The sequence below is a fragment of the Plasmodium relictum genome (assembly GCF_900005765.1).
Source record: "Plasmodium relictum strain SGS1 genome assembly, chromosome: 12".
Classification (NCBI taxonomy): domain Eukaryota; phylum Apicomplexa; class Aconoidasida; order Haemosporida; family Plasmodiidae; genus Plasmodium; species Plasmodium relictum.
The window spans coordinates 515901-542768 of record NC_041690.1 but is presented as its reverse complement, the minus strand read 5'-3'; the positions used below and the strand labels follow the sequence as shown (position 1 = coordinate 542768).

Genomic DNA, 26868 nt, shown 5'->3' with positions numbered 1-26868 from the left:
AAATAAAATAAAATATGGTTTATTTACGTTTTTGATTAAATTTTTATAAAATCACAAATTTTAAATTGAAGAAATAATAGAAAGCATAGAATAAAAAAAAAAATAAATAAATAAGCCAACATAAATATTGTAATACATACGTAAAATATATATATATATATATATATATATATATATATATATATACATTAGAAACCAAAACACTAACACTTTTATCTATTTCAAGAATCTCTTAATTTTATTTCTTTTTAATTTCCTTAATTTTTACATAATTATTAAATGTTGTAATTATAAAAATATCATAAATTAAATTCATATCAAAATAAAAAAAAAAAATTTCAATATATGATTAAAAAACTAAAGATTTTTATAATTTTAAAATTTTATCATAATATATATATATTCTTCGTATGCATAAATCATAAAAAGGATAATGAATTTTTTATAAATAAAAATATAAAAAAACAATATCATATATATATTTATATATAAGAAAAATATTAAAATCAAAAAAAAAGAATTTTTTTTTTTTATATTTATTATTAATAAAATCATTTTTTAATTTTAATACGTTTTTGAAAAAACATAATTAAAACAACTTAATTATAATATATTTTTATAAGCTCTTTTAAAGTAATTTTTTTTAATTGTAACATAAACTATAAGTTTATTTTATATACATATATTACATATGTATTTATATATATATATATATAATATAACATAGTAAAATAATTTTACGTTTCGCCTTTATCAAATGTGCTTTTATTTCCATTTGAATTTAATTTTAAATCTGAATTAATCCATTCAAAATTTATAATGCTGTTCAATTTTGTACATAAATTGTTATGCTCCAAAAAATTTGAGTTAACTGAATTTTTTTTTGATGTCTGTTGCATATTTAATGGATGAGGTAATGACTTTCTGTTATCTTTTGATGCTTTTTTTTTATTATTCAAACTTTTTTGAGAGTAATTACTGTTTTGCTTTACTAGATGTAATGGATTGTGAATATCTGTATTCATGTTTTGCTGATTTTGAAAGTGTATTTGTTTTTGAATATCTTGAATATTTTGATTATTAGAATATTGTGTTGAGTGAGAATTTTGTTTTTGATTCATATCTATATTTTGTGATATATGTTTCTGATTTTGTTGATGTGAATTATTTTGATTATTATTTGACAAGCATATTACATTAGAATCATTTATGTTTCTATTATTATTCGAATTATCTACTGAATCTTCATTTTTTTCCATATTATTAATTAAATTATTATTTGAATTACCATTCCAATTTAAATAATTATAATTTTCATTTTGTGAAGAAGAATTAGACTGGTTATAATACAAACAAAAATGATTTTTTTGATTTCTTAATTGAGAAGAACAATTACAAGGTAAATTCAAGTCAAAATTATTTCCATTTTCTTCTAGTAATTCATTTTTTCTATTATTCATACTAAGAGAACTAGATTTCTTCCTTTTATTAATTTCTATTTGATTTTTTAAATTATGTTGCGGAGATGTGGTATGGCATAAGTCACAGTGATTGCTATTTAAATTGTTGCATAAATTATTGTGAGAATGCCTCAATTGATTAATCCATGCTGAATTTTCATGTAAACGAAAATTTAAATCATTTGTATCATCATTTATATTTTCTAAATTTTTTCCTTCTTTTAATTCATTATTCATTCTATGTACCATATCCAATATATGAGGAGATATATTTCCTCTGTATAAATCAAAATTATAATCATAAAAATTTGACAGGTTCGACTGATTGTTATTTGATTCATTATTATTTTCAAATATTTCATTATTATGATTTGACAAATATAAGTGATGATTTTGTGAGGAATTACTATTAATAGAATTAGAGGTGTTATTATTATTGGTACTATTAGAAGAGTTATTATTCGTAGTATTGTTGTTATTATTATTGCTATTATTAGAAGTTGACGTATTAATAACTTGGTTATTATTATGTAAGAAGTGCTTATCTATATTAGATAAGTTTAAGTTCATATTATAATTTTGTCTAAATAAAGCATTCATTAAATTTTCTACATCTTTGTTTTGCAATCCCAAATTTTCATCTAAATTCAAAATTTCATTTGAACTATTATTAATATTTCTATCATGAAATCCTAAATTTCCTTGTAGCAAATTTGTGTGAAAAATTAAATCGTTTAAATAATGTAAATTATTATTAGAATTATTCGTATTGTTATTATTTAGGTTACTATTAGAATTATTTAATAAATGAATATTGCTAAATAGAGGATTATGCATATATAAAGCATTTTGATCTTGAATATTTTTTGGTAAATTGTTTAAATTTGAGTTGTTCAATGAGTTAAAAGCATTATTTAAATTATTTCTTTCACTTCCTGAAATATTTGACAGGTTAAAATTTCTGTTTAAACTTTGCATGTAAAATGCTGGGTTCATTGACATTAATTGCATTTGTAAATTATTACTATTTGAACTTACACTATTTAAATTATTACTATTATTATTATGTAATGATGCTAATGGATTTTCATTTAGTTGTTTTGCTTTATTTCTTCCTGATTTATTTTTTGTTGTTTTTTTTCTACCGTTATTTTCTACTGTTTTCATAAATTCTACTGCAGCTAATCTAGCTTTCTCTTTATCCATATTAAAATGTTTGGGATGAAATGTTCTACTTCTTCTGGATGCCCCATCATAGAAAAAAGCTAACCACGCGCACATACGTTTATTCCAGCTAACGCCTGGATAACCAGAAGATGAAGTAGATACTTTTTCTTCTTTTTTTATCACTTTGTTTGTTGCTGCTGCCCCTTTTGGTCTACCTACTTTTTTTTTTGAGTCTAATGAACTATCAATTTGGTTATTTTCCGCAGAATTATTATCCATATTTAATACAGAAGAATTAAATATGTGTTCATTATTTATATTTTCATCCATTTTATTGTATCAAGATATTAAAAATTATAAACATTAGATCTTAACTTTTGAAAAATTCTTAAAATTGAAAAAAAAAAAAAACTATTTTTTTTTTTTATTATACATGCAAAAAAAAAAAGGAAATTGAAGTTTATTTATTTAAACCATGAATGAATACGACAAATATATACACATATAAATATTTATATTAATTTAAATCGAAATAAAGTAAAAAAAAAAAATAAAATAATAAAACAATATAATAATTATAAAAATAAAAATCAATTAAAAAAAATAAAAATTATGTATAAATTAATAAAGTATAAAATAAAAATTAAAAAATAAACAATTAAAAAAAAAAAATAAATAAAAAGTATATATTTTTAATATAAGAATTAATTTTTAAATTGAATAGATATAAAAAAATGTATATTTTTTAAAATATTTTTCTATGAAAATCTCTTTGTCATGTTAATGAAAATAGTTTAAAAATTATTTACATATAATTAAAAAAAATAAAAAAAAAAAAAAAAAATTAAAACATATATATAAATATATACAGTTTCAATTTAATTCATTAAAAAAAAAAATTTTCATAGAATAATTTATTAAAAAAAAAATAAAAATATATATTTCTATAAATATATTCAAAAAGATAAAAAAAAAATAAATAAATAAAATAAAATAAGTATAAAATTTAATCAAAATAAGAATATTAAAAAAGTAAAATAGGATAATACTATTTACATAAATATGTAAAAGATGTAATAACAAATATAAAAGGAATAAATATATGTTATTATTAATAATATTATATGATAGCTAGAAATATATTTAAAAACAATATAATAAAAATATAAAAAATCAAATAAAATAAAACTCAAAATTATAATTTCTTCGCTTGATGAGCTTTATATTACATAAATTATTAATACAAATTATGTAAAAATTAAAATACACTAAAAGTACGTAAAAATACAAATAAGTATATATTTACATACTATATTAAAATTACATCAGAACAGAACAGAACATAACAACTTAGTAGAATAATTTTAAAAAAAATGTTGCAAATTATTTTTTTAAAAAGTACAACTCAATTAAACAATATTATGTCTAAGTAATAAGGAAATTAGTGAAAATTATGTAAAATAAAGAAATAATAATTAATATATATAATATGATACCAATTATTTTACATATATTTCTAACTATTTAATCAAATGTACCATTTAAATATAATGATGTATTTTTTATTATATAAAAAATATGTTTAAATCATTTTATCTTTTTTTCTTTTTTAAAACATAGTATTTCATCTTATACATGCATACAAAAAAATGAATACGCCATTGTGTTATTTATAATTCTTTTTTTTTTTTTTTTATAATATAATATAATAAGTAATTTAAGAAATAAAAATATATTTAAAAAATGAGAAAAAATCAAGTATGTCATTTAATATCTATCGAAAATATAAATAAAATAATTCATAAATTTACACATGCTTAACAAATACTCTTATATGCATTATATATATAAAAATATACATTTATATAGGTTTTAAAAATATTTCCAATGTTTTTCTTTTTAGTTTCTGCATTTAAAAAATAAAAAATATCACATAAAACACATACTTATATTAATTTACTACATCATTAATATATGATGATAGAAAAAATATTTTATTTTCTATATTTTTAAAGTTACTAAGATAAGTATATATTAATCTTTATAAAAAAAAAAAGAATTCAATTAATAAAAATTTAAAAATATTTAGTTATTTATATATATACAAATGTATATGCATACATATTTATAAATATAAAAATACATATAAATATTATATATATTAATATATATGTTTATATATATTGATATATATATATATATATATATATATATACATATATATATATACATATATATACTTATATGAAACATACATAAAATTATGTAGTATATAAATTTTATAGATTTTTAAGATAAAAATATTATTAAAATATTATTTTGTGCATAAAAAACGTCTGTTGTAAATTTTGATAAAATGTTTAAAAATATCATGCATAAATTTACAAGCATGTAATTTTTTTTTGTATTTAAAACTTTTTTTTTAATTTTTTAATCACGAAATGCATTAAATTCATAAATTCAAGTGAATTGCATCTATTCAAATATTTTTTCTCTATATTTATAAAATTTTATTAAAAATATAGTTGCTACATAATTTAAAGTATATATTTTTTTTAAATTTTACATATAAAATTTAATTGTATATATAATTTTTTAATTTATATATATTGTTTATGTATATATATTTATATTATATATATATTTTTTTTTTTTTTCTCATAAATCTTCTACTTTATAATTTTTCTTACCACCGCTCTATCTGCATGTGTTCTTTTATAAAAAATTTTCATTGCATGCAGCCCTTTCTTAAAAATAGAGAAAATAATTTTTTGATCAAATTCACTTTTATTTTATGAAATTATAGGAAAAAAATATACATTTTTTAACAACAAAAATTATATTTTTGACAACAATAAAGACAATTTTGGATGTTACAAATATATTTTTATAACTAGTTAAAATTAGTTTTTTTTTATATAGATGCGTACTGTATGTATATATATTTACTATGAATGTAAGAATAGATGAAATTGTAACCATATAACAATTTTACAAAAATATTAATTTTTTATAATTAGAATTTCTAATGATTTTTTATAAAGTTAAAAATACAAAAAGTATATAAATTAGACAAAAAAAAAAAAAAAAAGAAAAATATATAAATAAATAGTTCAAAAAGGAAAATATATAACAATAATAATGTGATTTTTACATTATTTTTTATGCTATGGTATTTGCAAACATGCTTTTCTATATATAAATAAAAAAATGCAAAACAATGTGTAAACTCTTTTAAAATTTTATTGAATATAAAAAATTATGTCATATATTTTAGTAAAATAAATGAAATACGTTAAAAAAGAACAAAAAAGAAATTTATATAAAATTTTGTAAATTTTTTTTAGTATATATTTGATACCTTTTATAAATATTATATATTCTAGTATTTAAAATATAAAAGGAAAAAAAATTTCAATTATTTTCTATATTTTAATTTTATTTTTTTAATATTTTTCTTCTAAACTATTTAAACACGTGTACATAGATGGAACAAATTATAACTTCTCCATGTGAGTTCATTATTTTTATTATATACTAATATATATATATATATTTATTTATTTTTTTTTATATATATAATACATAAAAAAATATAAAATTATTCAATTTCAGTGTTTCTTTTTTTTAATTTTTAAGTTTATTTTATTTACTATTTCTTTCTTTTTTGTATATATATGATAATAAAATAAAATAATTATTTTTTTATTAAATTATTTCGATTTATATACATATTAAGATTGTAAAATATATTAGTGTATAGATATAAATTTCATAAGTGCATGAATAAATATATATATATATATATATATTTTTTTTCAATAAAAGAAATATTTAATTTGTATCTTACTTACTTTCCAAAATAAAAAAATTAAAAAAAAAAAAATATAGAAAATGTGTATCATAAAAACTCTATATTAATAAAAAAAAAATTTTATATGAAATAATATAAAAAAAATATTTTGGCATTTTATTTTTTATCGCATATATACATATTCTTTGTTTTGTTGTCTGAATAACAATTTTTTTTTTTTACAAACAAAAATATTTGTTATAAAGTTTCATTTTTATAACTGATAAATGTATATGAATATTTATAAATAGTTTAAAGTATTTTTCATAATTTGTTTATTGGAATATACTCTTGTATAAGTTTTTTCATAAAAATACTATATTAATCTATATAGTTTCTAAGTAAAATAAATGTTCTTTTTAATTATAAATATATATATATATTAGAAAATAAAATGAAAATGATTAAAATAACATAAAATGACTCTAAATATTATGAATATATTAATTATAAAATTTAAGGATTCGAATTATTCATTTATAAATATAGATTATAAATTTTTGTAAAAATAAAAATATTTATTACAAAATATATCTGTAAAAACAAATATAGTATATGCGTATGTGTATTTTTAAATGTAATGAATATAAATATAAGTTTATTATAAAATAATATAAAGTTATATTTTATAATTTACTCATTAATATAAAATAATTAATGTGAGAAACTTAATATTATTAAAACAAAGAAAAAAAAATATTTTTTTACGTTTAAAATAAAAACATAATAAAAAAAAACATAAAAGATGAAACAACAAAATATTATTAACTAAAAATATAACTTTAAAGACAAACGAAGGAATATACTAATATTTAAAAAGCAGAAATTAATAAAAAAATATATAACTTATGTTGTTTACAAATATTAAAGCATATTTTAAAATATATACTTGTATATATAAAATTTTGAAAATAATATTTAGAAGTAAAATTAATATAAAATAAATTAAAAAAAAAATAAATGAATTAAAAGTAACAAAAAATTTTCTATATATGTAAAATATAAAAAAAAAAAAAAGCGTACATAAAAATAATAAAATAAATATATAATGAAAAAAATAAATGTTTTATCTTAATTATTTTGAAATTTAAAATCCCTTTATATATATAATTTTTAATAATTTTTTTTTTCTAGTGCAAACTATATTCTATAATTTATGCTGTACTCAATTCGTATATCTCAAAACGAATACTATGTAAAAATTAAACAAATTAAAAAAAATATTTAAATTAACTACTGATTTCAAAAATATGAATGTTAAAAAAAATATATATTTAATTACCATATTATTAGTTATAGCATAATATTTTTATATATCTTAAATTATATAAAAAACTTAAATTTTATTTTACTTGCATATATATTATTCTATAAATTTTACTGTACACAATTGTTATAAAAAATGGCAAAGTCAAAGTCATTATAAATACACATGATGAAAACTTAATATTATAAATAAAAACTCATAAATTTCACAATAATATATTAATTAAAATATTTATTTTTATTTTGATGAATCCAAAATTAATTTTGTTGATTCTTTATATACTTTTGAGAAATGTAAAAGACCATGTTTTTCAATTTTTTTCAGTATTGATAAGTTCATTAAGATAGAAAATAAATAGAAATTAATAAAATGCTTCAATATTTAAATTACCATGATTATTTTAAATTGTTTAGCAATATAGGTATATATAGTTTTTTTGTAATAGTGCCCTAAAAAAAAAAAAAAGAAAAAAGAAAAAGAAAATTTTTAGCTCATTCTTATTAAGTACTCTTTACTAAACTATAAAATAATAAAAAAAACAAATGTCGTGCTTAACCTTTTTTTTTTCTATTTTTTTTTTTTATTGCTTTCTTTAAATAAAATATTTTAAACTTTTTTAAAATGAACAATCTTCCTAAATATTTGTTATTATTATGAGTAACTAATTTTGAAAAAAAATAATGTTAAAAGTTTCTTATGTATAAGCCAATTTATATAATAAAATAAGCACACACATTATTTTATCCAATTTTTTGTTTTTTTTTTGAAAATTTTTCTCTTTTTAGAATTTTTCTACAAAAAATAAAATTTTTTTTCTTTTTTTGAATTAAAATTAATTATTATTTTTTTTTTTAACGATTTAGAAGAAATAAAAATATATTATCTTAAAAAAAATATATATTCTATTAAAACAAGGTACTGTAAAAATTTTTCTTAAAAAGGTTTCAATTAATGGTTTTAGAGCAGTTTATTAAATATTCATATTAATGTAATAATAAATTATATATAATATAAAAGTAAACCTTATTTATTATACAAAAACATATATATAAAGTAATTATAATAAAATTTCTATAAAACACACACTTTTTTACACAGACATATTTTTATTTACTTTTATTCAAAATTTTTAAAAATTAAATAAATTAAATTTTAAATACTTCAATGGAGTTAAAAAATAATATGCTTATAAAATTATTATTTATTTTAATTTATTTAAATCATAATAGAAATTCAAATATAAAAAATAAAAAAGAAAAAAATTAATTATCAAAAATATATTATGTAATAATTTTATATCATGTTCAAATTATTACGTTGAAAAAAAAAAGGTTATTAGCTATTGAAACAATTTATTAGAGGATATATATAGAATAAATGTTACATTCTAGGACCCTATGATTAATTCATATGTCAATATGTTATACCCAAGAATCAACTTTTAATGTTCGTTTTATTCATTATTTTATAAAATATGGGTTACATAATATTTTACATGATTTGTTATATTCTTATAATATATAATATTATTAATTTAGTATATACACATATATTAAATGACTGATATCCTATTTGTTTACAATAAATCTTTGAATTACATAACTAGTATCCTTTCCGGATATGAACACAAGGATACATTAATTGTTATCTACTTTCGAGAAATGGAAGAACTTATTTTTTTTTTCTTCTCAGTCTCCTACATTCTTCCTTTAATATTTCACTAGTTCTTTTTTTTATTAACATGGTAGTTTTCCATTTATTGCATAGTTCCTATGCATATAAGGAATTTGTTATCATTAACATAACTCTCGATCCAAACAAATAAAAAAAATGTTTTTTTCATAAAAATGGCATATATATATATATATGAAATTTCTCCTATATATGCATAGTGTGTGTATTGGCATATACAATTTTGAAACATAAATTTAAGTTATTTGATTATATGATTTTGATGTAAGTATTTTAAATAATATATTTATTTTTATCTTCTTTCAAATAAAAAAGAATAAAAACTCGAAACTTGAACATATATCTGCATATATATATGAATGCCTTAAAACTTTTATAAATTATGTATTATGCTAGAAATGTATAACATTTTAGGTTATCTGTAATTGCAAATAAAAAAAAAAAAAAGAAAAGGTGCATATACATGGTTTTTTTTTTATCTTTTTTAAATATTTCTTTTACTATTCTCATATATTTATATATGCACATTATAGAATTTTGATCATCTATTTATCTGTCCTCAACTATTTCATGCTATAAATTATAAATATATCAGAAGGAAAGATAATGTTTTTCTTTTTTTTCCTTATATTTTATTAAAAAATTAATAAAATTTAAGGTGTATTTAAAAGAAACAATGAATTTTAAAATTTTTTCTTTAGAATATTTATTAAAAATGTTGGCTAATTTTATAAAAGAAAATTATTATGTATTTTTTTTATTATTTTATTTTTTCATTTTTAATGAAATAAAAGTGGATAAAAAAAAAAAGGATACTAAAAATAACATAGAATGTTCAAGAACAAATTTCATTTAAGAGAAGATATTTAAAAGAAAACAAATGAACAAGTTTCTTTCTAAAAGAAAAAAAATTATAGAAAAATTATAATGTTATGTAAATTAATATATAAACTAATGAATATTTATATTTATAAATAAATTATTTGATTAATGTTATATGTGCATTTCTTCTACTTCTGATAAATAATATAGTTCGTGTAATTTATTTTACCCTTTTTTCAATCTATCTTAAAAAATACTAAAATTTAATAAATTATACTTTATTTTGTAATATGCAAAATAAGTAGAATAAATTTTCCATTGTAAATTATACATAAATAAATTAATATTTTTAATTTTTTCAAGGGAAAATATATTTATATTATTCTTTTTTAGTTTATAAATTATCTTAATTACAAATAATTCGAATGTGTTCATATATTATTGTAAAGATAAAAAAAATAAATTTTTGTTTATTCTTTTTTTTTTATTTAACATATATATTTTTATTTCTATTTCTATTTCCATTTCTATCTCTAAAAAATATTCCTCTCATTTCATGAACAAATATAATATATTAGATAATTAAAATTGGGGGGGAAAAAAAAAAGACATTTAAAAAAGATATAATTAGAAAATTTATTAAAATATATTTTCTTTGCTAAAAATTAGAGAGTACACATTTATTGGTATCATTAAATTATATATTTCCTTTTTCTTTTTTTTTGTTGTTTTTTTTTTAAATTTCCCTAATAAACTCTATAAATTTTAAAAAGAGAATACTAATAATTAAAAAAATTCTATAATAAATAAACATTTTCCTTTTACAGTAAATTAATAAATAACAGATATATAAATTAAATAATACATTATTAGCTTACCATTATATTTTATCTTTTATTTATGGTATAGATAAGAAAAATTATGTATTAAATTGAATTGATATACCAAATAAAATATTATTGTAATAATGCTATAGAAAAAGTAACAAAAAAAAGAAAAAAAAAAATTATTATTCTTATTTAAATTTACATGCAATGTGTTTGAAATAGCATACAAGTGTATGTACACATCTTATAGAAATATTCTCATTGAATATATTAGAAATATATATATATATATATATATTTATAAATAAATAGAACTCTCAGTTAAATATAATAGAAAAAAGTTTAGCTTAAGTATTCTGTAATAATACCTAAATTTTTAAATGTTCCTTTATATATATATATATATATATGTATATTTTTTATTTTAATATCCATAATCTTTTGTATCTCAAAATTTTTATTAACTCAATTAAATTTTTTATTTCAAAATATAAAAAAATATAATGACAAAAGTTTTTTTGTTGTTTTTTGTTTTTTTTTTTAAAAACACAGTTATCCCCGAAAAAATTAATGATATTCCTTTAGTTAATTATGAAATGGTGCCTTTACAAAGGTTATAATAAGACAGGCTTTAAGTTACATAAAATTAAAAAAAGGAAATATATTCTTAAATACTGATAAAATTTTTAGAATTGAATGAGAATAAAAAGAAAATATAAATATAAGTTTTAAATAAAATAAAAAATATCTTTTTATAAAAATTATATTTAAATTAAATGTAACATTTTTAAACAAAATAAGAAAATTAAAATGAAATAAAAAAAATATATCATGCTGTTTTAGATGGAAGGTATCTGCAAAAGAATTAATAAAATTAAAAGAAAAACTAAAGATTTTCATAACATCAGGTTAAAATAAAAAATAAAACGAAGCTAAAATTATAACAAATATGTAGGAATTATTATTAAAAATATTTGATATATTGTTGTGCTTTTATATTTATATACATGTATATTTTTTTCAATTAACTTTAAGAAATTCAAAGAGAAGGTTCTAGAATGCTCAGGAAGTATTATAAAGAATTCTATGTTTTAGGTATTTTTTTATCATTTTATTTTAATAAAAATATAAATATAAAAAAAAAAAAAAAATTTTTATTAACAGACGAAGATAACTTGGTAGAACACAATGAAACATTTAAAATTTTGAGAAATACCACCATAAAATTATTTCTTAAACATATTGCCCACTGTTTTAAAAATATTCATTAATATATATATATATATATATATATATATATATATATTGCTTTTTTTTAATTAGAATGAAAACATTTCTAAAGAAACTTTAGATAAAAAAGAAATGAAAACTCCTCCATTTTTAGAAAACACCAAATTAGGTGAGAATTTACATATGCATAAGCATTCTTATTATTTTTATTAAGTAAAATAAAAAAAAAAATTATAATTTTTTTTTACCTGTTTAGATGAAAAAGGAAATAAAAATAAAATAAAAAAAACATTTGAAATAAATGGTCCTATATTAATAATTTAAAATAAAAAATATATATATATAATTAATATGTTTTATTACATATAAATTTTATTATAATAATTTTTTTTTTTTTAATTTTCTTTTTATTCTTTTCATTATAATTATTCAACTATTTAAGAAAATAAAAATTTTCTTTGGTAAACATCTGTTTTTTTTTTCTTATGCATATATTAAATTCTGTCATATGACAAGAAATTAAAGAGAAATAAAAAAAATTTGCATTACTTTTAATATAAAATAATATAAATATATTGATTATTAAATAATATGTTTTTTTTTTTTTTTTTTTCAAATTGACAACAGAAAGGATATATATATTCTAAAAAATAATAAATATATTTAAAAAAAAATAAAACAAAATTTATATTCCATTTAATAACTTTGTGTTTCTAATTTTTGTATATCTTTTTCTAACTGATTTAATTGCTTTTCATAATTTTCTTTTTTTTTTAATTTTCTCACTGAATTAACATCGATAACATGAGATATTTTTAAATATTCTTTATTAATTTCATTATATTTATTTTTGAGTTCTATTAATAAAATATTCCTTTTTTCTTCTACTTCTTTAGTAATTTTTTCCTCATCAATAATATCTTGTTTTTTTAAATTTTCCTTTTCTTTTAATTCATTTTTTATCTTTATTAGATATGGGCTAACTTTCCCATAATCTTTCTTGTCTAATGGATTTTCATCTAAAAGAACTTTTCCATGTTTTTTTTTTTTTTCTTCTGGTTTTGCATTAATTATTTGAACAGCGTTATCGTAAATATAATCTATTTCTTCTCTTAAATTCATTAACGGAACATCATTTCTATCTGGTAATGGATCTTTAAATTTTTTTTTTTTGTTTTTAACAGTAAGTACAGTTGGGTTTATTTTTTTCATTTCATTTAATGAAGGTATCATTTTATTTTTTTCTCCTTTTTTTAGAATTTTTTTATTATCATTATAACTATTTTTTAAATCAGTCAAGCTCTTTTGCTTCTCTTCTTTTTTTATTAAGATTCCAGTTACATTAGAAATATTGTATCGTTTTCCTTTTAAATTAAAAGTTGAATAACTTGGTAGTACATTAGGATCATGTTTTGATTTGTATAGTATTTTTTTTATCTTTTTTTCTTCACTTTTTTTTATTATATTATATGCATTGTCTTCTTCTAATTTCATATCCTCAAATAGTTTTTCATAGTCTTCCATTTTTTTATAAGATATACATATTACCTATATATGGACATATATTTTTAAATAATTTTTTTTTTTTTTTTAATTTATTTATTTTTATTTTTATATTTCTATTAACAATTATATTATTAAAATTTCATATATTTTAGCATAAACGCATAACTTTATTATTTTCTTCTTTTTTTTCTTCTATTAGGTCAATTTATCTTTATTTATATAGACTCCTTTTCTAATTAATATATTTTGTCTATAAAAATTAATATTTAATGAAATATAGAAAAAAAAAAAAAAAATTTATCTTAAGCTAGTATAATTATTATATTTTAGTTACTTTCATTATCTATATAATTGAATATTATTTTATTTCTATTTTATATATCACAAAAAAAAGGATTTTTTTTTTTTTTTTTTTTTTCCTTATAGAATAGAATGTCTAAAAAAATGGAAATACTGCACTAAATTTATAAAAATAAATTTTTCATTAATTTGAAGATAATACAAACGAATAAAATTTTGTATATATAATATAAATATATACCAAGTATTTATATAAGAATATTTAAATTATTGATCCATTTCTCAATAATAATATACACCTTTTTTCTTCTATTTGTAAGAAATTATATAAAATAATACATCAAATAATTTCATTTTTCTTTTTCTTTTTTCCCCTTTATTTTAATTTTAAAATAATAATAATGGAAATAACGAACTATTTTTATAATTCTATAATACATTGCATATATTTTCTATTCATGAAAGATTAGAAAGAAAAGATATATAAATTTTTAGCCCTACATTTTTAATTTATATTTTCATGAAATATCTAATGTTAAAATTAACCTCTTTTTTATAGTTAATATATAATGCTACATATTTTTTTTTTTATTTGTAATGAATTTATATATCTCCAGATATATTCTTCATTGCATATTTTTAAAAATATTTGTGATATATATACTTGAAATTTTAAGTTACTTTGAAAAAAAAAAAAAAAAAAAAAAATATATTTCAACATAATTACAACAAAAGCAAAATTATATAAGAAAAAAAGTTAATTTTTTTATATATATAATTGAGTATATTTTATTAAAAAAAATATTATGTGATTATGCAAATTAAATTCTCATGTTTTTATTAAACATGAAATAAAATTTTAATTTATGAAGTAATTTATATATACCCATAGATATTACCTCCAAAATAACAAAAAATTAAAAAAAAAATTTTATTTCTTTTTTTTTTTTTTTTATTTATATTTGTTCTATTTTTTTTTTTTTTTAATATTCTTATTTTTTTTTCTTTTTATAATATGTTATTATAATAAGAATTATTTCTTTTTCAAAAAATATAAAACGAAATTTGATAAAAATGAGGCCGTTAAATGATCAAGAAACTATGCTAGTTTTCAAAAAACTTGCTAAATTGTAACTTATGAAAAAATATTTAGAATATTAATTTTTTTTTTATTTTGTATATATATGTTGAAAAGAAAATATAAAATATTTTAAAAATATATTTTTATTTTTTTAAAGTGTAGGGAATAATTTGTTAAGTATGTTGTCTTACAATAATGAAGAATATGTCTTTAGATTACATAAATTAAATGTTTATTTCATTAGGTAATTTTAATTTTGAAACAATAAAAAAAAAGCATTTGCTCATTTACATATTTTTCTATATTTATAATTGTTTTCAGAGCTGATGTTGTTAAGCAAGCAGAATCTATCAATAAAAAATCATTAGTAATGAAATATACTTTTTTTTATTAATAGATTATATAATTTGAAAATTACAATTTTTCATATTAAAAGTACGTTCAATATTTTTTTTTTTTTTTTCTTTAGATATCCTTAGGAATATGCATAGGAAAATTCACTAAAGCTAATAACTTTTTTATAAAGATTACTTGTATTTCTTTTTTAAATGAATTTTGTATTCATAAAATTTGGTTAAAAGAATCAGGAGAAAAGAATTTTCTATTTGGAAACAATGTTTTAAAAGTTAGGAAAAAAGATATGAATATGCTTTTTAGATAATTTATATATGTATGTTTTATTTTAATTTATGTAGAGCCATTTATTAAAAGTAAGTGATAATATAAAAAAAGGAGACGGAGTAATAGTTTTATCAATGAACGATAACCCAATTGGATTTGGAATATCAATAAGAAATACACAAGAAATAAAAATTTTAAATGTTACAGATACTATATTAATTCACCAGGTATTTTTTCTTTTTTAATTATATTATCCTTTATTTATTGAATTTATACTAAATTTTATAATTTAATTATATTTTTTATTTATTTATAATATTATATATATATATATATATATATATATTTTTTAAGGGTGATGTCGGAGAATATTTAAGAAGTGAATCAACTATCTAGAAAAACAAAGAACATGTATTTACCTTAATTTTTGTTATTTTTTTAAATATTTGTAAATATAATAATATATATTTTTTAATTTTTTGTTTTTGTTTGACAAAAAAAAATTAATTTCATTATTATTTTTTTACCGTTGTTTGTGCTTTTATAATTTCTTTAATTCTTTTGACGTAAATTTTAAAAAAAGTAAAAAATAGTTAACACAATTTTTTATAAAAATTATTTTACAAATTTTTAAAATTAATTTTTCTTTATAATTGTCAAAATAAAAGTAAAATATGCATTAAATGTACCATTAAAGAAGTACTATAATAAATGCATTTAACTAAAAAAAATATTCCAAAAATATTTGCAACTTTTTCTAACTTAAAAAAAAATGTATTAAAGATACATAAAAAATTGTTAAAATATATGTTTAAAAAAAAAAAAAAAAAAAAAAAATAGAGAAAATCCTTTAATGTTTTTTTATAATAAAAATAAATTAAATGTTTATAATTTTTAATTTTTTTTTTTTTTTATCTACACTTTGGTAAAATGAAAAACATAAAGGTTTTTATAAAATAAATAAAAATGAAACATCAAAAATAATTTGCATAAAACAAAGATAAAATATTATCAACTTGATTAAATTAAAAAAAAAAAATAAAATAATAAATAATTAAAAAAATAAATATATATAAGTTTTAGGGTGAGATAAAATGAATTTTAAATTAAAGAAAAAGATTAAAAAAAAAAAGAAAAATGAGGCTAATAAAGAAGAATTTTATGAATCAGAAACAAGAACATTTAACAGAGAAATAAGTTACGATACAAGAAGAAAAAATTTTAGCTTGCCAAAAATAACTAGAAATGGAGTTTTAACATATGATGAAGAAAACAACAAAGTAGAAGAAAAAAAAAGTAGAAAAAAAGAAAAAGAAAAATTAAAGTTAAGAAAACTTTTAGATAATATCAAAAAAAGAAAAGTGAAAAAAAAACCCTTTGAAGAAGAGATTTTTAATGTTTCTAACAAAATTAAAAATTTCCAAGATATTAGAAATATTATTGCAACTACTGCCAATAATATTATAGCTGATCAAAATCTTAATATTAAAAAATTTGATTTGCTATTTTATATTTTTAAAGAAAGTCTAAAAGGAAAAAGGGAATTGGATAGAGAAAATAAATATAATGATTATAATTTTAAAATAAAACATAAATACTTTGAAAATATTAATATCTTAAGTTGTATATCCATATGCACTATTTTAAAATGTATAACACCATCATATAAGATTTTTAACACAGCTGATGTGGATAACGATGCTACTGAAAATAATAGTAATTTGAATAATAAAAAAAAAAAAAGTGAATCAAAAAATTTTTCTAAAATTATACAAAGTGTTAATAAATTAGAGCAAATGATTGTAAAGTATTTTAGAGATTTTTGTAATATATTGAAAGAAAACATATGTGATAATACTACTGTTTATGTGAATTTATTATGTGAAATAGTAACAGTTAATTTGTATTTGTCAAAAAATGAAAAATTGTTAGAATACCTTATACTATATTCAAATATATATACTTATCATAGTAAAAAATATAATAAAGGAGGAAATAACAAAAATTCTGAAATTCTATGTATGAAATGCTTGAATACTCTGAATGAAATTATTGATAATGATCATAATTTATCTTTTACATTAACTTTGGTAGATTATTTCTCCAAATATATTTTTAAAAAAGAAAAAAGCATTTGTCCAAATTTATTAAAAATATTTTCTAACATAAATATAACAGAGAAAAAAATTCATGCAAAATTATATTCTGATCAAGATAAAAACGATAATGAAGGAAAAAATAATGAATTACAAGTAAAAACAAATATATGTGGAAATTTAAAAATAATAGAAAAAAATACAGAAAAAATATTAGATCAACTATTTTTAATTTATTTATGTGTATTAAGAGAATACAAAAAATATTCAATTTTTTTCGTAAAAAATGTATTATATGCCATATCAAATTATGCATTATATATTAATAAGCTAATAATGGATGATGTCTTTGAAGAGATAAAAGCAATAGCAAAGGAAAATAAAACTTCACCATCCCTTAGAATGACTTCTATTCATATATTTCTAAAAATTCTAAATAAAGTTAATGATAATATATATATTGATTGCTCATGGATAGCCAGTTGTCTTTTACATCTGTTAGATTCATCAATTCATTATTTTCATACAGGTTCATCTACTTTTTTATTACAAAATAGAAATTTCATTTACAATAATTTTTTAGATAGCGATAAATATTACTTAAATGATAATGAAAATTCTAAAACAGATAATCTTAAAAACGGAAAACCAATTAAGTATAATTCTTCAAGAAAAGATAAATTAAAAGAAAAATATAATTTTAGTTCTGAAATGTTGTATTGTATAGATCTATTGCTAAAAACTAAAAATTTTACAAATAATTATAATAATTTTAAATCTAGTAATAATCATCTATTATGTAGAATAATATATCATTTATTCAATATTTCTTTACATTCAGATTATGTGATTTCTTTTTCTATTTTAAAAATAATTCAATCAATTATGATGAAATTTCCTTTAGTTAAATGTATTGTTGAAAAAGAAGGAATAGTTATTTCTTATATGAATGATAATCTTTCTATTTTCTTTCAAAATATTTTATTTCATTCTTGTCTTTTTAAAGAAATATCTTCTTTAGCTTTAGATATATCTTTAAATGATTCAAATGAAAATTATAATGCAATTTTGAAAAATTATATAAATCGGAATAATTGTTATGTAAAAAATAAAACTATTAACTATAATATGAATTTGAGTGAAAAGAGAATAATTGACGAAAATAAATTAATGAAATGTGATTTTGATGACATTTTCCATAAACATAGAGAAAATTTTGATGAATTCAATACAATTAAAAAAAACAACTTTAAAGAATCAGTTGATAAATCATTTATTTTAAGTAACGATGATTATGAAAATATATCTATTAATAATCTTTCTCCTTATATGCTAACCGCAATTGATTTCATTGAAATCATTTTTTCTCCTTACAACAAATTTATAAAATATTTTCAAAAAGAACAGGAAAGAAACAAAAATATTACCGGTAATAATTACAAAAATAAAAGTATAAATTATAAAGAAGATAAACAAAAAGGCAATCAAAAAGAAAAAAAGAAAAATTACAATAAAATAAAAAAAATAATTAAAAAAAAAAAAAAAAAAAATAATGCATAAAACTTTTTAATTTTTGAAAATTATTGTTTTTTTCTCTTTTTAATTTTTTTTTTTTTATTATTGATTAAATTTTAATTTGAAATAACCTTTTTATACTACTTTATTTGATAGTACAAATTTAATAATAAGACAAAAACTATTTTTTTTTCTTTTAATATGTAATTAAAAACTATCACGCTTTTACTAAAAACTTATACTTTTTTTTTCTTTTTTTTATAAACAAAAAGGAATAATAGTAAAATTTAAGCATAACAAATATGTTATTTTCACTATTTTAATACTGCAATAAAAATTATGTATATTTTTTTTTACGTAACAAAAAAGATCAGCTATATCATTATAAAGATAACTATCTTAAAAAATAAAAACATCTTCTACTATTTTAAAAATTTATTATTTATTTTTTTTACAGTAATGTGTTTTTAACTACATTTAAATAATGATTGTAAAGTAGTATGAAGTTTTGTATGAATGTATATATATATATAGGTACGTATATTATAAATATTTTTATATTTCTTAATTATATTAAAGATATAATTACTATAAGATATTAATTGTGAAAGTAGAAAATCATAACAATGATTAGCAGTAAGGGAAATTAGAAAAAAATTAAAAAACATTAATAACATTTGAAATTTGAAAAAGATTCCTAATATATGGAAACTAAATACAGTAATAAAAAATAAAATTTATAAAAAATTTTATATATGCATATATATAATTTCCATTATTATTTAAAAAAGATATCTTCATAAACACATATTTAATAAAGAAAATTATATAAATCTTTTTGGAAGATTTGTGCATAAATATTCCAAAAAAGAATTTAACAATTTTTTAAAAAGTACAATATAAATAAATATGAAAGATATATAAAATTTTATAAATTATTAAAATGTATTAATTCTATTTTTACTTTTATTTTATATATATATAAATCTTAGGTAATTGTTTTTTGTTTGCTTTCAGTAAAATGTTATTTGCTTTTGTTTTATTTTATATATATACTCTTATTTTATTCTGTTTTTTTTTTTTTTAATTTTGTTTTACAAAATTTTTTATTTCATTTGTATAGATGTATACACTTTTTTTTTTTTTTTTTATTATTTTGTTTAATTTTTTTATAAATATTATTATGAAAATATTATAATTTTTTTAAATTTTTTTGTTTTTTTTTTTTTTTTTTATTATATTATGTTTCACTTGTATATTTGTGTAAAAATATACACAATTTCATATTTATAATTTATCCCTATATTTATATATGTTTTTTTTAAAGAATAATATAAATAATAAATGTGATTAAAATATTAAATTTTAATAGATTTGTAATAAGAAAAGAAATGGATAGAATAATTAAAGAAGAAAAACATCAGTCTAGTATTAAATTAGAATTATCTGATGATAGTTTTGATGATCAATTAAGTAATGATAAAGATAACATATGGGTAGCTGATATTGATATTGGTGACGATGACCTTAATATAATAAATAATGATGATATATTAGAAAATAATAATTTAAATTTTAACAATTCAGGTTTATAAAGAAGTATTTTAAAATACATATATATATATATATATATATGCTTTTTTATTGTTTAATGAATCTGATAAATATATATATAAATATATACATTTTTTTTTTTTTAGTTGATGAAATAGTTAATAATAATAATATGGAAGAAAATGAAAAAATATTTTATAATCAAAAGGACTTAATAGAGTGTTCTAATGATTTACAAAACTATTCATATGAAAAACAAAAAAAATTTAACAGTGAAGAATGTTTTAATGAAAAAAATAATTCTATATTAAAAAGTAAAAATGTGTATGATAGACTTGAAAGTAATTTTTCAGAACAAATTTATAAAGAAAAATTCTTAATTAATGAAAATATAAATAATATTTTAGATAATAAAAATAAAGATAATATTTTAAATAATGAAAATATAAATAATAATTTAATTAATAAAAATGGAGATAGTAATTTAAGCGTTGAAGAAAAAGATAACAATTTAAGTATTGAAAAAAAAGACAATTTAAATAATGAAAATATAAATAATAATTTAATTAATAAAAATGGGGATAGTAATTTAAGCATTGAAGAAAAAGGTAATAATTTAAGTATTGAAAAAAAAGATAATTTAAATAATAATATAGTAGCAAATAGTTTAATAGATGTAGTTAAAACTAATAATTTCATTAATGAAGATTCATTTAATACTTTAAATAATGGAAATATAGCTAGTAAATTAATTAATGAAAACATTCATGATATTGTAGAAGAAAATTTCGATAATGATCATATTGAATTTTTTGATAAATTAAAAAAAGATAAAGAAAACTTTTCAAATATTGAAAAGACTGAAATTTTTTCAAATGTTAAAAAAAAATTGGAACAGTGTTCATCTTTTTTTTTAAATAAAAAAGAAAAAATAAAAGAATTTGATAATATAAATTTAAGTTATAATGAAAAGCTACTAATACAGAAAAAGTATACAGAAGAGAATAAGAAAAATCATGAAAACAACAATGACTTAATAGAGGAAAATAAAATTCTTTTAAGTAAAATAATAGAAAAGGATACTCTTATCAACAATTTAAGAGAAGATTTAAACAATATATGTAAGTTAAAGTGTGATGAAGAAATAGTACATTATTATAACGAAAAAATAGATATTTTAAATAGTGAAGTAACTAATATAAAAAATGAATATGATAATTCAGTAAAAAAGTGGTTTCATATAAAAAGTATATTAAACATTAAAGATGATGAAACATTAATAAATAATATAGAAAATATTACTAAAAAATATTTATTCAATGAATATATTGGAAATAACAAAGAAGGAAATACTCAACTTAATACAGATGAATTAAATAAAGAAAATGGAGATAAAGAAATATTATTAAGAGAACATAAAAAAAATTATATTTATATTATTGAAAATTTGAAAAGAGAAATTAAAATAAAAGAGGAAACAGTTGAAAAAATTACAGAAGACTTAAATATTTTATTAAATAATCCAGAAAAATACAAGTTTAGTTCAGTGTTTCATGAAAACAAAGTAAATAATTTTTTAGAAGAAAATAAAAAGATGAATGAACTAAAAAATACCCTAATAAAAAATTATGAAAATATTAATCAAGAAAAATTAAATTTAAATGTATCTATAAAAAAACAAGAGGAACATATGATGTCTGATGAAAATCAAATTAAAAATAATGAAAAGAATTGTTATTTAGAATATGACAAAAAGATACATAAAATGGAAAATTTAATTATTGAAAAAGATAATATAATCAATGAAATAAAACAGTCATTAAATAATAAAGAAATTTATATAGATAAAATTATGCAAGAAAAAAACAAAGCTATTGAAGAAATTGATCTATTAAAAAATGAAAAAGAGAAATTGAAACAAGAAATAAATAATAATATAAACATAGAATCATATTTTATGAAAAACTCTGACAAAAAAGCAGAGGAAGAAAAAGAAAAGGAGTTAGCAGAATTAAAAGATATAAATGAAGAATTGAAAAATAAAATCCAAGAATATGAAAGGAAATATGAAGAATTAAAAAATAAAAATAATGAAATTAAATGTACAAATGAAGATTATGAAAAAAAATATGAAAAATTAAAAAATAAAAATGTTAAAAATGAAGAGAAGTATGAAGAACTGAAAACGGAAAAGGATGAATATGAAAGAAAATATGAAGAGTTAAAGAATAAAAGTAATGAAAATGAAAAGAAGTATGAAGAACTGAAAACGGAAAAGGATGAATATGAAAGAAAATATGAAGAGTTAAAGAATAAAAATAATGAAAATGAAAAGTATGAAGAACTGAAAACGGAAAAGGATGAATATGAAAGAAAATATGAAGAGTTAAGGAATAAAAATGATGAAAATGAAAAGAAATATGAAGAGTTGAAAACAAGGAATAATGAATATGAAAAAAAATATGAAGAGCTAAAAAATAAAAATAATGAAAATGAAAAGAAGTATGAAGAACTGAAAACGGAAAAGGATGAATATGAAAGAAAATATGAAGAGTTAAAGAATAAAAGTAATGAAAATGAAAAGAAGTATGAAGAACTGAAAACGGAAAAGGATGAATATGAAAGAAAATATGAAGAGTTAAGGAATAAAAATGATGAAAATGAAAAGAAGTATGAAGAATTGAAAACAAGGAATAATGAATATGAAAAGAAATATGAAGAATTAAAGAATAAAAATAATGAAATTAAATGTATAAATGAAGATTATGAAAGAAAATATGAAGAACTAAAACAAAAAAATAAAAGAAATGATAGTAAATATGAAGAATATGAAAAAAAATATGAAGAACTAAGTCAATTATTAAAAAATAAAGAGAATATCTTAAAAGAAAAGGATAATGAAATAAAAGAAAAAGTATACATAATGGAACTAGATATAAATACAAAAAATTCGAAAATACATGATCTTGAGGAAAAAGTTGAAGAATATGAAAAGAAATTAAGTCATTTACAAGTTAATTTTAATATAAGCGAAGATAAATTACAAAGTGCATTGGAAAATTTGGAAAAAAATAATGATATGCATGAAAATAAAATTGAAAATTTGAAAAATAAAATAAATTATTTAGAACAAGAATTAAATAATAAAGAAAAGGAAAACATAAAATTAATGAATACTAATAAAGAATTAAATATGTTGAATAATAACTTAAAAATAAAAGAAAAAGAAAATGAGCAAAATATTTACAACTTAAAATCAAATTTAGAAAGTAATGAAAAAGAAAGCTATATGAGGTATGAAAAAATTCAAGAACAGAATATAAAAATAGAAAATTTATTAGTTGAAAATAGTAAAAATTCCAAAATATTAGATTTATTAAAAAATGAAAAATCAAAAATAGAAAATGAAAATAGTTTATTAAAAAAAGATTTATCAAATATGGAGGACGAATTAAAAAAGCTGCAAAAATATAGTTATGATATTTATGAAATTAAAAATTATTTAGAAACTATCATTGATAAAAATAAAAACTTAATTGAAGAAATAGAATCTGAAAAAAATCAAAAAGAAGAGTTGAAAAATGAAATTAAACGTTTCTTAATTCAAATTAATAAATCATCCATTGCTTTAAAAATGTATAAAATGAAATGCTCTTTTCTTATTAATATTATCAAAAACTATGAAGAAAATTTAAATATACTAGAAAACAAATTGAGAAATTATGAATATAAACAAAAAAGAATAAAAAGAAAAGAACATTATTCTATCAACAGTGATATACATAGTGTTAATGAGGAATCAAAAATAGAAATCTTAAATGATGATATAATAAATAATAAATCAGAATCTTTAATAAAAGAAACAATATTCTTAAGAGAAGAATTAAATAATGAAATAAATAAAAAAAATGAAATTTTAAATAAACTTCAAAAATTATTAACAATTTTAAAAGAAAAAAATTTAATAATAAATGAAAAGAACTATAAAATAAAAAAGTATAAGCTTTTAAATAATACTTTGCAAAATTCTATTACTAGTTATCAAAATAATATAAAATCATTAAAGGAAAATATAAACTGTTTACAAAAACAAATAGAATTAAAAGAAGTAAAAAATATAATAATTCCACCAAAAGTAAATGTTAGCATTTCAAAATTCTCATCTTTTGAAAATAACTTAAAAAACGAACTAAAGGGATTTATAGGAAATTCTTCTAATTTCTTAGAAACAACTTTTAAATATATTAATGAAAATACACTTAAAAAAAATTTACAGAATAAAGCATTTTTTTCTTCTTCATTAGATAAAAAAAATGATGATTTACAAAAGATGGATAATAGTAAAGAAAATCTCATAAATAATGATTTTACCGACGTTACAAGTTTTGCAAAAAATTTTATTTACAATAATATGAATAAAATACACAATTATAAAAATGAACATATTGACAAAATTAATTCCCATTTAGCAACTGAAGAGGAGCAAAGAATAATAAGTAAAGAAAACTCAAATAATAATGAAGAATTCTTAAAAAGTCAATCTTTAAAAAATAAAATAAATCATATAGAACAATCAGTATCTGATAAAAACTTCGAGAATGGCAATAAGTATGCTAATCTTTTTATTATAAAGAAAGATGATCTTAAATCAAGTTTTGATAATAGTTGTAACTTAGTAGATTCACAAGTTCATGAAACTTATGAAAACAGAATAGGTAAATTAAAGGAGTCATTTGATAATTGTGATATGAATAAAAAGGAATTTGATAAAATTAGCAATGATGGCGTATCATTTGAAGATTATAATATAAATGAAAATAATTTTTGTGATAACCATAAAAATAAAGATAAATATAAAGATTATGATCCTTTTGTGGAAACCTATAATAATGAGGTTTTTATAGAGAAAGAATTTGAAATCAGTGATGATGAGTTAAATATAGAAGAAAATTATAAAATTATAAAAGATGAAAAGAACTTAGAAAATAAAAATTTATATAATAATTTTACAAATAATAATGAAATAAGCGTATCTCACGAAAACATAAATAAATATGGAATAAAAAAAGAAGAAAAAGTCATTGATAATTTCAACAAAGATAGTAGTATGCATTGTAGTAATAACTTAAAACAAAAAGAAAACAAAATATATGAAAAGGAAGAACAATTACAATCTAATTTATCTGATGATGATTTACAAATAGACGATGTATGGAATGACAAAATTGATTTAGAAAATTTAGAAATTAGTGAATTTTAAAAAAAAGAAAAAAATATATTTTTTATAAATTTAATATAACAAATTTTAAGTAAATAATATATATATATATATATATATATATATATATATATATATATATATATATATATATATATACAATACGCAAATTATGTGAAATATGAAGAAAAAATGAAAAAAATATTTTCAAATAAAAAATTATTGTTCCCATTCCATTTTTTTTTAAGAATTATTTTATATATATATGTCTTTTATTAAGTTGCATGCTTTATTTTATTTTAAAATAATTTAAAGAGAAGTGTTGTAAAAAACTTTTATAATAAATTTTAAAAAAATATTTTTTTTTTTTTTTTTTTGTTTATATTAATGAAATTAAAAAATAATATTATAAAAGAAAAAAAAAAGATAAGAGTCTGATTTTTTAATGCATACTTTTTTGCTGCAGTTTCATAATTTTTTAATTTATAGCATATTTATGCTTCAAAAAAATAACTTAAAATTCAAAGTTTTGAATTCTTTTATTTTAAAAATTAAGAATTATTAAAATATGTTTAAAGAATTTTTACTAGTGAAAATTTTTTAAATAAGACTATGGAATAGATAACTATACTTAAATACTTTAGAAAAATTCGATATAA

At 16.6% G+C, this 26868-nt stretch overlaps 6 protein-coding genes across 6 annotated transcripts; 4 read left to right on the top strand and 2 right to left on the bottom strand.

Moving 5' to 3' along the window:
- Window positions 1–737: 737 nt before the first annotated feature.
- Window positions 738–2957, bottom strand: ApiAP2 (transcription factor with AP2 domain(s), putative; the record flags this gene model as incomplete). Its single annotated transcript, XM_028677920.1, has 1 exon — window positions 738–2957. One exon carries the CDS (start codon window positions 2955–2957, stop codon window positions 738–740), a length of 2220 nt encoding a protein of 739 aa, XP_028534261.1.
- An 8634-nt stretch (window positions 2958–11591) lies between these two features.
- Window positions 11592–12642, top strand: PRELSG_1214300 (conserved Plasmodium protein, unknown function; the record flags this gene model as incomplete). The annotated part of the gene is made up of 6 exons (XM_028677919.1): window positions 11592–11701; window positions 11932–11996; window positions 12124–12183; window positions 12253–12266; window positions 12412–12487; window positions 12575–12642. The coding sequence occupies 6 exons, from the start codon at window positions 11592–11594 to the stop codon at window positions 12640–12642; spliced, it is 393 nt and encodes a 130-aa protein (XP_028534260.1).
- A 372-nt stretch (window positions 12643–13014) lies between these two features.
- Window positions 13015–13842, bottom strand: PRELSG_1214200 (conserved Plasmodium protein, unknown function; the record flags this gene model as incomplete). Its single annotated transcript, XM_028677918.1, has 1 exon — window positions 13015–13842. The coding sequence occupies one exon, from the start codon at window positions 13840–13842 to the stop codon at window positions 13015–13017; it is 828 nt and encodes a 275-aa protein (XP_028534259.1).
- Window positions 13843–15198: 1356 nt separating this feature from the next.
- Window positions 15199–16222, top strand: PRELSG_1214100 (large ribosomal subunit assembling protein, putative; the record flags this gene model as incomplete). The annotated part of the gene is made up of 6 exons (XM_028677917.1): window positions 15199–15254; window positions 15363–15449; window positions 15527–15572; window positions 15675–15830; window positions 15901–16053; window positions 16181–16222. The coding sequence occupies 6 exons, from the start codon at window positions 15199–15201 to the stop codon at window positions 16220–16222; spliced, it is 540 nt and encodes a 179-aa protein (XP_028534258.1).
- A 698-nt stretch (window positions 16223–16920) lies between these two features.
- On the top strand, window positions 16921–19482 carry PRELSG_1214000 (conserved Plasmodium protein, unknown function; the record flags this gene model as incomplete). Its single annotated transcript, XM_028677916.1, has 1 exon — window positions 16921–19482. The coding sequence occupies one exon, from the start codon at window positions 16921–16923 to the stop codon at window positions 19480–19482; it is 2562 nt and encodes an 853-aa protein (XP_028534257.1).
- A 1346-nt stretch (window positions 19483–20828) lies between these two features.
- PRELSG_1213900 (rhoptry protein, putative) lies at window positions 20829–26251 on the top strand (the record flags this gene model as incomplete). The annotated part of the gene is made up of 2 exons (XM_028677915.1): window positions 20829–21024; window positions 21138–26251. 2 exons carry the CDS (start codon window positions 20829–20831, stop codon window positions 26249–26251), a joined length of 5310 nt encoding a protein of 1769 aa, XP_028534256.1.
- Window positions 26252–26868: the final 617 nt, after the last annotated feature.